The sequence below is a fragment of the Fringilla coelebs genome, assembly GCF_963513975.1.
Source record: "Fringilla coelebs genome assembly, chromosome: 1".
In the NCBI taxonomy this organism is placed as follows: domain Eukaryota; kingdom Metazoa; phylum Chordata; class Aves; order Passeriformes; family Fringillidae; genus Fringilla; species Fringilla coelebs.
The window spans coordinates 93,612,176-93,625,501 of record NC_140028.1 but is presented as its reverse complement, the minus strand read 5'-3'; the positions used below and the strand labels follow the sequence as shown (position 1 = coordinate 93,625,501).

The 13,326-nt window shown below is 40.4% G+C and overlaps 1 protein-coding gene across 1 annotated transcript; it reads right to left on the bottom strand.

Moving 5' to 3' along the window:
• Window positions 1–54: 54 nt before the first annotated feature.
• On the bottom strand, window positions 55–13,326 carry MRS2 (magnesium transporter MRS2; the record flags this gene model as incomplete). The annotated part of the gene is made up of 11 exons (XM_084216367.1): window positions 55–2,500; window positions 3,477–3,590; window positions 4,369–4,486; window positions 5,563–5,715; window positions 8,397–8,513; window positions 9,192–9,322; window positions 10,003–10,176; window positions 10,594–10,706; window positions 11,298–11,334; window positions 12,845–12,918; window positions 13,143–13,326. The coding sequence occupies 11 exons, from the start codon at window positions 13,324–13,326 to the stop codon at window positions 2,390–2,392; spliced, it is 1,326 nt and encodes a 441-aa protein (XP_084072493.1). The 3' UTR covers window positions 55–2,389.

Genomic DNA, 13,326 nt, shown 5'->3' with positions numbered 1-13,326 from the left:
AACAGTATTGTCTTTAACTAATTAACACTAATTTTGTATGATGCAGGTTTAACAGTGTGCATCAATTATCTATTAAACAACTTGAGCAGCAGAATGTGTTGATACAATTATTACCAATGCTAGTCTGTAGACACATATGTGTGTTTTCTCTCTCTTGCCTCCTTCACAAAGGCAAGGCATTATTTTTATTTTAAATAAAATTGCACAGAATTCTAAACGTCATACTCTAAAACACCTCAACCTACCTTCCTAGGAATTCTCTCTCAAGGATGTTGTTCTAAACAAATCAAAAAAGGCAAGATGAACATTAGCTTGATTTACAATGCATTCTGGCATCTGTTTTGAGGAATTGCCCAAATTGCAGAACACTTTAAAAAAGAAGTTAAATCTGAACTTTGTGAAAAAAAGTAACTGGCTACAACTGGGATTGCAGTACTTATGTTACAAATCTGTTAACTGTGGTATGAGGCAAAACAAGCAGTGTCCTTTTAAGGCCAGAATAAAAATTTTCTCTTCAAATCAAAATTGACAAAACCAGTATGTTCTGTAGCAATTCCATTCTGAGCGTACACTCTCCACTGGCTTTTTTCTATGTATGACCTCCACATAATTTTATTGCACTTGACTGCATTTTGATTACTTGAATTTAAAGAAAAACTTCAAACATTTGCATATTTCTAAAGATAAAAAGCAGTCTTGTAGAAGACATGTCTTTCGCTCTATGTTTTTATTGTGCTCTCAGTCAGTAATGTACAGGTAAAGAGTCAAAAGTAGTTCACAGAAGCCTCCCTGTAAAAAAAATAATGAGAAAGCTTCCCTAACAGCTGCACCAGTATCACCTCTGGCCTAAAGAAACTACAGCTCATTTGGAAATACCAGCATCTATCTCCCTTCACATACTGAGATTCCTGGGGTTTATCAGCCAAGGTTTTTTGCAACTGTTTTCTACAATTGGACTGCTCAGTTGGGTAATTTTTTTACTACTTTACCTGCTAAGCTTAAAGGCTAGAAAAAAATCAGCTAAAAAACTCAGAAGCATTACAAGCCCCATTATCCTTCTCACCTTCCCATGCCATTAGGATCTGTACTTAAAAGTCACGTACAGAACTGTTGGAAAGTAACCACATACAACTGACTTAAACCAAACCAGAATCACAGGCCTGGACAACTTTAATTTATGAACCTTTTTATTTCCATCTTTTACTCATTAGTCCTGAGAAGAATGTTCACAGCTACAGCTGCTGTCTTTTCAACCCTGCCAGTACAATGATTTACATGGTAGCGCCTAAGGAGCTGCTCACTGTGTTACAGATAGATTAAAAATCCCAAAGAAGAAATGGACAGTGTGACGTGATTTAGACACATTTCATGCTCCCTCTACAACCTGAGAGAAACCAGTGGAGAACTGCACCTTCAAAGAGAAGTCCTAAGAACAAACAGAAATAGTTGCCTTAAGGCTTTTATTCCTTCCTTCAGCCTATCACAGGACATCAGGCTTCCACACCTTTAACTAACCTGGCTACTTACTGTGGTGCAGGGTAGTCCATGCTTTGTCTTGGAGGTAAGAGAGAAAGCACAGCCCACCTTAAGAAAAACCAACAACCTGTCTGATGATTTTTACCAGAATTTGAATTACAGCAACACAAGGACGTGTTAAACTGCAGCTGTATCAATGTATGTTGAAACAGTGTGAGATGGAAAACTCAAGTGGGCATTATCCATAGGCCCGCTTGCCCTGTGCCTAGAACTGCTGTTTGGAGCCTAAAATTAATTGTTAATGAATATACAAGATTAGCAGCTACATTTCAAAGCCTTTTATTGCTCCTTTTTTCCCATTGCCGCCAATCTAGAAGTCATGCTTCACAAGAGAAGCAGGTATGCTTTTTGCTTTAGAAAACCTGTTCTCTGCAATTAAATAGGGCCTTAAAAATCCATTCAAGAAGTCACTCTTGGGATGGGTTTTTCTTTGAAGTCAGATTCCTAATCTGCAGTTCAGATCAATAATTCTCGTTCTGTCCTGACTGCTTCCTTCTTTAAGCCAAAAATTCTGTTCTTTGTAAGAAAGGCCATTAAGCAAAGCAGCATTTGACAGAAACACTACAAATGAAAATGCCCAAAAAGTAAGTACATGTATGTGATACAGAAAACTACAGGCACATACACGGGGTGGAGGTGAAACTACTACAGAAAGCATTTTGCTATTTGCCCTCGTGTTTCTCTCCTTATGTGCGTGAGCATTAAAAATTTCATTGTAGGTTTTTGGCACAAAATATATATTAAATTAGCAAGTTTAGAAATTCTTGCACTTTTCAGTAAGGAAGAACAAATACAAGGAAAAGAGTCCAAAGTCCACCCTGTAACAACAAAAGTCTCTTCATTCCTGCTGTTCCTACTGGTTTGTTAACGTGCTTCTGCTCAGCCCAAATGTTTCTCCTTTAAGATTGGTCTTCATGTCCACTCTTCCAGCTGCTGGCTGGGATTTTTTCAAAGCTGCAGGAACCTAGGCAAGAAACAAAACAGCCTAATTACACGAGAAGCTGCTTTACATGTGGCAGAAGGAAGGCTCCACAGATGCTTGAACCCTGATTTTGCTCTCCTTATTTTCAGAACAGTGTCTTTGGCTTCTCCCTCCCTAATACCTCCCAATATCTTTCTCCAAGTCAGTCAGTATGTGCTGGACTTCATTTTGAACTACACTTCAGGATATTCTAGAAAACTGTAGCCATAGTCAAGAATCCACAACTACTGCCAGCTGATTCTTAGTAGCAAAAGAGGAGAGGGAAGAAGGGGAATTTATCTGAGCCTCTCTTTGTTACTTGTAGCAACTTAACTTTTGACTTTACTGATACGTCTGCTATAAATATTACAGTGCAGAGATGAGGTAGACAACACAGTTCCACAAGTCCTGGCAAGTGTAGTCAATAGGGAAAATGACCCAAACATGCTAATCTGAGCATGCTCTCTTTGGAAATCTTCCTATAGTTCGGTACCCTCAATGACAAAGATAACTGGTGCATATGTAAGAGACTATTACAAACTTCAGACTGAGAGTCAGGACATCACAACCACGGCATCATTCTCCAAAGAGAGGCTACAGCTAGTGCTCATCCTCATCATCCTTTTAGCTCTACTTACTCTTTTACAAGTCAGGGACTACGGATCCAGAGTTATTATGTGGGTAGGAGGATGAGGACTGCTTCTACCATTAGCCCCAGCTCTCCTTGGGCTTCCAGGTGAAAGTAAATACATCACTTCTCATGGAACAGCCTGCAGCTTCACTTCTGGCCAGTGCTGGGGCTGCCCATCTCCTTCAGTCCAGCTAGGGAGCAAGCACCTTTTCTGTCATGGAGCAGACGCTGAGCTGAATTTTGCCATGCTTTGTGGCCTACCCTAAGATCTAAGCCACTCATTTTCTGCCTTAGGAACGGAGTGTACAAGCAGAGTGTGAGGCAGGAGCCCCAGCCAGCCATACGTACGTGAGGAGGTAGCGGAGGATCCAGGTGCCGCCCAAGGAAGGAAAGTAAGCGCCGCCAGATCAGTCCACTTCCCAGAAACATAATCCCTGTCACCAACCAAAATATCCTGGGGTCCTACCAACAGGACACTCTCATTAGTCATCCAATTATCTCTCCAGAAAAGGGATTACCCAAAGATAATCTCTCACTCCCCACCAGTGTTTTCTTCCTTTAGAAGAGGAAGCAGTAAACTCTTCACCATCAACAGCCAAACCCTTCCTTAGAAAAAGGGCTGTTTCACAGCAAAGCATTTTATTTAGGATCACTGTACTGTATTCTGTTACTGTTCCATGCAGTTTTCCTTCCTTCACTGGGAAGTTTGAAAGTTCAATCCTTATATTTAACTGATTTGAAAAGGGAGAAGTCTAAAGGCAGCATGTGCAGTTTTAAAGTTGCACCCCCCCCCCCCCCCCCCCCCCCCCCCACAGCTGGTACCCCTATCTCCCCAGTTTAGGTATAAACAATTACTGACAGTAGAGCACTTCCTCTGATGTGCTGGAAATGCCCTGGCTGCTCAACAGATACACTTGTAACACTTGTATCTGGAACACAAAGCTGCTCTTGTCAGAATAGACGATCATTAACAAAACTTTAATACTACTTTATAATCAACTACTTATACAACCAAAAATTTGTTTTCCCATTTCTTTTCCATGGACATGACACAGAAAAAAGGCCACAATACAATACTGTGCAGTTTTCCATGAAGTAATTTGCTTACAAGAGAAGTGACTGTATGAGCACATGACTCACTGGAGCTTTATCCATGGAAAGAATGAAGTTGTACCAAATATGAAATAAGCTGCAAGAGCAGGATGCACATTTTATGATAAACGCAGGACTTGTTCCTTACCTCTTCAAGGGATGACTCCAAGTTCATACCAAATGCAACTCCTATGAGTCCAAAGAGAGAGACAGAGAAAGTCCCCATGGTCAGCTGCAAGTTCAGCCTCATCATCACATTACGGTGGCTAAAGAAGGGAGAAACATCTGTAAGGGGAACCCAAAAATTTATTTGCTGCCTAAATTCTTAAATTCCATATAAAATGCACTAAAAAAGAGTAGTGAAAGAGAGGAAGTAATGCTGAAATTATGTAACTCAGTTGCAATGATCATGAAACAACAGTACAAAGAAACTATCATTTTGACATTGCTACATCTGGACACCTCTAAAGGCGGCAGGTTCTGCTTAACCATCATCAGGCTTTCCAGTATTGCTCACTTCTCAGAGGTGTATATACAGAGTAACAGGAAATTTCTGCTGAAATTTGTAACCTCGCACCACCATCTGGCTACAATTTCTACGTCTGTATACACAATGGACAAAAATTTTTTGTTACCTTGCAAATTAATACATTTTACAAAAAATGGAGTTGCTAAATGCTGCAGACCACAAACTTCAGTCCTTTTGGGTGAATTTCAAAGATTTTTGTGGTTTCCTGATACAGCATCACAAAGTGTTTCTACAGGTAACTCCTCAGTGCAGAGGAGAAAGAATATTAAACACTAACCTCAGAGTGGCATGTTCATGCAAATGCAAGCTACAACTCTTTTTCAGTAAGAAATCTGACTAAATGTGAAAAATGTAGCATACAGAGAGAAAGAGAAACTTACTCCCAAGCTATTAATTTTTGTATCACTCTACAGAGTAATAATTTAACTTGTATTGAAAACCTGAGTAGCCTAGTCAGATTCTGACTAGTTATCTTTTCTGAACAGAATTTTAATGTGTTTCTCAATTTGCAGACATTTCCTGTATTGGATAGCTCCCCTGAAGGGTCTAGGAGAAGCTAGGTTTTACTGCTAGAGAAGACTGATGCCTGGCTACAGAGTTACATACTAATTACACACACTCATTAGGCTGTCTTCTTGCCTTGCTTTATCCAGTTCACAACTAGAAAAGCACAATACAGCTGCTGTGACTACAAGTCTGTTCAACCCTCACTAAGACAGAATTCTCCAACTTTCCTTGTAGTAAAATTTGAGAGAGTCTAGGCCAAGAAAATCTAAATTCCAGATTTTGGTAATCTAACAGATGGTAGCTAACCTGTCCAGGTTGATAAAGATGATACTTTCTGAGTCGTCAATCAGTACTCTGAGTTCACGAGCTTCATTTAAAAGATCTTCTGCTTGTCTGTAATAATTCTCCAACAGCAGCTCCATTTCCTCTGCATGGTCAATCCCAGATGTACTCTCCTCACTGTGAGCAACAATTTATATTTTGCTGGTTATATATACAGGTATGTATATACATACATGTTGTATAGAAGTGTATTACTGGTATGTTAAGGCATGTAAGAATTGTGGGGAACAAGAATGCTGTTAGAGACTACACCACAAAATCCAACCTTCTGGTGAGGAATTTCCATCAGTTCCAACAGCATAAAATAAAAGAAATACTTCTATATTTATCAGCACCTCAGCAGAGGCAATCAGTTATTTTAAGTAGTGAAGTTAACATTTGATGTGCTCAAAGTATGCACACCACCACAAATTTTAATTTTTTTCGGATATTACAAAGATTAAAAGTTACAAACATTTTAAATATTACTAAATTATTATAAAATGTTAACTATTTTGACAGAACTTTTTGGTGCCCTCAAGTGGTGAGAGCTGGTAACAGTGTAGTGAAAAACTCCCAACAATAATACACAAACTCAATCCACAAACAATTACACAGTGATGGAGATGGTTTAGGTTATATTAAAATGGTTTAGTAATAAAGCATGTAAGCTGTCCACAGCAATTGCTGCAAAGCATTCTTCAATCCTGAGGCAGCCAAGGAGTGACTATCTTAATGAAAGATGCTCCTCTCTGAAGTGAATTTTGAAAGACTTTCATCTTATTTCAGAGTGCTACTGCTGAAGCAGCAGTCTTCCTCTGAAATACATGTTTCTGGCATTGTGTAGATGAACCTGAAGCATCTGAGGTCTTTAAGAGCTTGGAAACTAAGCAGCAAAGCCAGGAAGATTGTTCCTATTTTTTTTGTTTTGTGGTATGATCTCATTTCTCTAGAGAGACTGAAGTTTTTAATGAATCTCCTCCTGGCATTACTGACTGCTAAAGGAACATCTCTGAAATGGTCTTCCATGAAAATAAGTGGTATGTCTTACAAATCAACTCATGTAAGCTCCCTGAGGACCTTTAACAGAGCGCATAGTTTCTCTCTTTCTGGGGCAGAAACTGAGTTAGCCAACCTGATTTGAAAGCCCTCCAAACCTTGAGGTTTTCACTGCATGGAGATGAGAGGAGCTGCAGACTTGAAAGTCTTAGAGCACTATCTGCAGTATTACAGATTCAGCTCAAGGTCATACTTGATGAGGATCTTTACATTTACATCAGCTCCTCTGGGGATATACAAAATAAAGACAGCCATAAAGACATGAAAATAAGTGCCACTGGATGTGCTTTCATCAACTAATCTCCATCTGTCTCATGACTCTTCTACATTCTGGCATTCATTCACACAAAGTTAACAGGTCTGCCTCATCTCTCTGACCTAAGTTCACCATTCTGCTGCAAAAGATTTCTGATGGCACCCATCTGCCTAACTGGGCTCCTCAACATCCTTTTAGGATGAACTCAAATTTGACTTCACCAAATACCACCTATCAGTTGTATCAATCCTGGATCCAAAAAGAGCTGTTCACACATGGCCAGTGTGCCTCCAAATGTGTTGTCATGGCTTGTGTTTCCTGGTGTGCCTTGTGCACAGACTGCCTCACTGCATCCTGCAGCACAGCTCTTCACACAACCCCCTACTACCTCTCCTACCTTTGTGTACTGGTGTCTGAAAGAAGGGATGACTGTGTGTTTCTCTTGACACAAGCATAAGGTGCCATTGGGATCTTTCTTAGATCCCTTACACACTGTCTACCATGAGGCAACAAAGGCTTTGCCAGCAGACTGTATTAAATCTAAAGGAAGGCTGTGAGCAAAACCAGGAAAAGGACCAGCTGCTGACTCAGGAGCAGCTGGAATTTAGAGCCACCTCTGATACTGCTCCAGAAGATGCCTTAGAAATGCAAACCATGTCCCACTTCTGGAACACTGAGTTTCTGCTGCACATTTAGATTAAGCTCTGCAGGGCAAGACTTCAAACCCACACACCATGTGAACAGGATAAAATGTACAGGCACTGCAGTCAGGCAAAAGCATCATTCAGCAACTTCACAAAGTAGCCTGGAAGGTAACTTCTGTTGTCTGCTTATATATAAAACATATCTCTATGCCCAAGATTTAAATACAATTCAGCCCAAAACATTTGGAAATTGTATACAATATCTTTCTGTTTTTTAGTTTTTACTAAAGTGACCAGTGCATTGCTGTTGCTGTGTGCTGTCCTGCACCAGAACCCCAGAGTGCAATAGGATTGTCTCTGCACATACATCTCCTGGAATGCTGTTCTTCAGGTGCCCAAGGTTACTCCAAGGCCTCTTTCTTTCAGGTTCTGCTGCTGAGCAAAAAACTAGGAGCAAGGCATTCAGAAAATTTCTAGTAAAGGAAGTGTGGAATCTGACCTACTCAAGACAAGCTTTAAAACCTGCCATATTTTGGTGAAACTGAAGAAATTGCTCCCAGAATGTGCTGATTTATATAGAAAAATAACATTTGCTTTTTCTGCCATCCTGCTCCTGTCCCATCACATACTAGATGATCCAGCCTGTTATGTCAAGAACTCTTTGTAACTGTGTAACAATGGAGCTCCTCTCCAAAATGGCAACTACAATCGTTTCTGAAGTAGCAAGCATTAGAGTTTAAAAAAATTAGAAAGACTTTTTCTTTCTGATTTTTAGCAGTAAACATCCAGTTTAGTCTTCAACTTCTCCTCAAACAAAATACACTGTTCAAAAAATGTATGTGGTTTCAAACTATACATACAATACTTGTGGATCAGTCCATTTAGACAGACAGAGTTCTTCTATTACTTCTTCTTCATCTAAGATCTCCAGAATTGTTTCTTTGAAAACTTTAACATCTGTTTCCAGTTCTGATAAGCTGAAAGAAGAACAGGCAAAAGGTCAAATAATAGCCAGTGGCACCAGTACCCAAAGGTAATCTCTACATGAGTTTGCCAGCCAGAGTGGCCAGGGAAGACTTCCTTGCAGGGTTGTAAGAGCTCCTCAAAACATGCTCTACAAACCACACATTTAGCTGTGGCAGTGATCTCTCTGGAGACCAGTGAGGTACAGACACACACTAAATGGCATCCAGATGTGTTTCTGGAAGTATTTGTAAGCCAAAAAAACAAGCACTCTTTGAGCACATAGCAAGCACATGTTTGCACTATCATATGAGAGAGGCCAATACATGAAGGTAGCACTGTACAAGCAACCTCAAAGCACAGATGTAGGTAGATTTACAAAGGTTTACATTAAAGGGAAGGTTTTTTAAGGTTCACATTTTCCCACTGTTTGATTCTCTTAGGTATTATTTTGTTTTGTCAGATGCTATTTAAGAATCATGAAACTATTTCTGACTCTTCAGAATTTCTTTCCCTTTCCCACTGTATCACCAGATAATTCATATATTGACTTTTATGCTTCCAAATAAGGTGCACAATCCAGCACTACAGTAATTAAGGAAATTAATATCAGATACCATTTTTCTAACACTTTAATGCGTGCCATTTTCTATGATCATCTTCTAGTGTCTTCACATCTTATTCTTAGTTACCTCTTGCCATTTTGCAGAAGAATGCGTAGTTTACTCCTATCCACGGATAAAAGCTTGGGATCCACTAGGGCTTCCAGTGTCTCAAGGATCTGAGGCTGCAAAGTGTTAAGTCTTTCCTGCAGTTTGCTGATCTAGATAACAACATGATCCTTCATAAGAATTAAAATAATTCATTTAGAATGATTTGGGCAACTGACTCCTGTCTCTCAACACAGAATTCACAGTAATAGGTATTTAATACAACCTGCTTTCCAGTGCCTGGGAAATACTTCCTATATGGATACCCCATAAACACAAAGCCAGTGCACAATATAGTATTTCATAGAAAGTGAACAGAAACCCAGTGACAACCACACCAATAAGGCTAATAAAGCTAAAACACTATTGTCTATAAATGTTATATTAGAATTAGCAAGCACAGCTTTCTAATGATAGCTAGAAATCTCATCTGACCCCTGATTAAGAGGCCAAAACCTCAGCAATTTTGTGTGATTTTCATTCCAACTACAACATATCTCTAGAAAGAAATTCTGACTTGGTTTTTCATTATTCAAATGGTAGTGAAGCCATCATATCCAAATATTTATTTGGATAAGGGAATGAAAATTTCCTTTATTGGAAAGGGAATGAAAACACACGCACACAACAAAACCGTAAGAACTAAGGGATCAAAACAAAAAAAGAGAAAGTGGAAATGCAGAATACATTTAAAAATATATACATGTAAACACTAACACAAGACTAAAGTCATACTGCCCTTTCTGTGTAGCAAGAACTTCCCAAACATTTTTTAAAAAATGAGATAGCTCACCCAGTACTGCAGAATTGCTTCTATGGCTCGGAATTCAAAGGGCAGGGAATATGTGACTAGTTGACCTTCCCCAGCCAGCTGAGATGCTAGTTCATTGAGGAGCCAGTGTTCCAGACTTAAATTACGATAATCTAGTATCAGAAGAAACTCTGGTGTTATGACAGCCTTCAAGAACTGAAAAAGACAGTACATGTAAGGAGTCTGAAAAAAAACTCACTGAAGATTTTTTGTAACACTGCAGCACATTTGATGATTTGGGCTTTGATAAAACCAATCTTCAAATGTCATTTCAGGTAAGAAAATAACAAAATCTCATGCTAACTGCAAAGAAACTCAGACACAGCATTGTGCCAGGGATTGAGAAGAGGCTCTGCACCAGCCTTTACTTCTGTGACAATGTTAGTAATGTTTCTCCAGTGTTCAACAAGGAAAATGCTCACTAATGTGTACAGCTGATTGTTAGGCAGAGCTCCAAAGAAACATTTACTGCTGGACTGCATGTCACAGAAAGCTGCTGTTTTCTGGCTGTGCAAGAAAATCAAAGTGCAAGGATGAGAGAGGGTTTACACTCAGCTATAGGGAAACCATTACCTCCATTCTCATTATGATCTTGTTGTTCCTGGTTGCGATGCTCATCACATGTTGAAATCTTAGATCTCGAGCTTGAAGACCCAACTCCTGGTACAATTCTGTTTTCTTCTTTTCTATCATGAAAATATTTTTAGATGAAGACATTTAGAGGACGAGCATGTATGTTCCAAAATTACATCCTAAGTGTGTTACCAAGTCCCACAACAAAACAACCCAGCTATTCTTAAAGGTTTTCCTCCTATTGACGTCTCAATCCAAGTTATTTTCTACAGCATTTAAAAGACTGTATTTTAAGTGGAAAAATTCTAGATATAAATGAAAAAGTTGGCCATGACAATAATTTCACATCAGAAACAAGTGACTCCTTTGAGAAAGCACATGTAATCCTACATGGTCAGACAAGGCGAGAAAAGTAGCAGGGTGGTCAGAAAAAAAAAAGGCAAAGCAAAAATTACCTTCCTGAGAGATGGTAATATATTATTTTCAAAATATTACTTAATGTACAAAAACTGTAACAATAGAGATGCTATGAAGGCCCAATGGAAGGCAGCAAAACAGAAGAAATGCTGCAACATCTCAAACATAAACACAGTGAAATAGCTGAAACATAATTTTTTTAACCAAGTAGATTTCAATTGGGCTTTTCTGTACTGGACAAGGAAAAAGCTCAAACAAACCCAAACAAAACCACAATGAAAACTTACCAAAATAGGTAGTATTTCCCTCTTTGTCAAACTTCATCTGGAGGAATGGAAAAAAAAAATAAGTTCACAGAACCACTATAAAACAAGAAATCAATTTCTAAAATTATTTGCACTTCCCGAGAAGCCAAATGGAAAACACTATGAAGAGAAAGCAATTTCTAAAATTATTTGCACTTCCCTAGAAGCCAAATGGAAAACACTATGAAGAGAAAGGAACTTTTATGCTCTCTATTCACAATTAAGCAAAATAATTGCATGAATAAACCACATTTCACTGTGTTTGTGACCAGTGTCATCTGCATGACCGTGCTCCTACACAAACCTTGCTGAGGTGATTTACAGAGGATCAGACTTAGAAGAGACTATTTCTGTTGGAAGAGACCTACAATGATCAGAGTCCAGCTGCTTGACCAGTTCAGGGCTGACCAGAAGTCAAAGCCTGATATTAAGGATGCTGTCCAAATGCCTCAAATGCTGACAGGCTTGGGATACTGACCACCTCTCTAGGAAGCCTATTCCAGAGTCTGACCACCCTCTAGGTAAATAATTGCTTCCTAATGTCCAGTCTAAACCTGGCATCACTGGATCTCACGGAGAGGAGACCAGCAAGGCATCTTATATCTGGCATTGAAAATTCAGCTATTTGCTCTGTAACACTCTGAAAAATTTACAAATAAAACTTAAAAAGTAAAGATTATCACAGACTGTACGGTTAGGCATTGTGCCCACATCAAGTATTGCAAAGACATACTATTTAGCTTGTAGCCTGCACCTAAATACTTCTTGTCTTAGCATCTGTCACTCATATTATTCACTTAATGCTTGCATTTCCTAGTAAAATTATTTTCTTGGAAAGACTGCTATTCTGAATTAATAATGAAGTTGTTTTTCCTCATAAACAGTGTAGCTTAATCCAACATTACTGACTTTTAAACTTTTAGACTTTCAGTGAATTAAGTCTACATAAGCATTCACTCCAGTAGAGCTACAAGGCAGTTACACAGCACCTTGTTGAAAAGCAGAATGACTGCTTTTCATTATCAACAAGGAGACCGCATGTTCCTTCACTGGCACTAATGATGAGATTTTTCACAATATACATATTTAAAAGAAAACCATAATGTGCAAACCAAGCAGCTTGCAAACAGCCTTCAGTTGTCTTTAAAAAGACAACATAGAGAGAGAGCTTGTTTTCACCAAATTCTATGTTTGCTTAGAATTGCAGCTATAAAGATACAAGACTAATAAGGTATTAGCAAGCCTTGATAAACTTAAGAACAAACTTCTGACTGCAGCACTTCCAAGAGTTGACTTGCTTTCACAATTAGAGCCAGAGAACTTCCAGCAGATGCTGGGCTTTAGAAAAGCAGTCTCAAATCAGAGTAGCTCAAAACAACAATTTAGAACTTAGGGACGTTCTCCGAGACACAAATCCATCTGTTTTTATGACGCCTTAAGATTAAAAAACAACCAAACAAACAACACGGAAAAGCACCATCATCTTGCACCGGCTGCCCTCGCTGGCGGAAATGCCAGCAGGTACGTACCACGGCAAAAACAGGAGACACGCTGGCTAGGGTGGCTTGGGAGGTCTCAGTGGGGACAAGTTGGTAAAGTTTACCTGCGGAGAGAGAACACAGCTCTACTTCCAGCACACCGCCCTTGGCACTGAGCTGCGCGGCGCCCCGCTCTCAGGCTCCGGCACACACGTCAGGAAGCGCCGGTCACGACAAGGCCCCCCCGAACCCGATCCCGATCCCGATCCCGATCCCGACGCGCGCGGCCCGGCCGCCCGCAGCGCAGCTGCCCCCGCCCCCGTGTCCCGGGGCCCGACACGACGCTCACCGGCCCAGCGCAGTCCGCGGGCGCCCGGCGGCACCGCCGCGGGCCGGTGCCAGGCGCGGCCCGGCGGCAGCCCCGGGGCGGCCCGCGGGCGGGAGCTGCCGCCCGGCCAGCCGCGGGCCGCGCAGCAGCAGCAGCAGCCGCCGGCGCCCAGGGCGCGGGGGAGCAGCGCGGCCCCGCGCAGCAT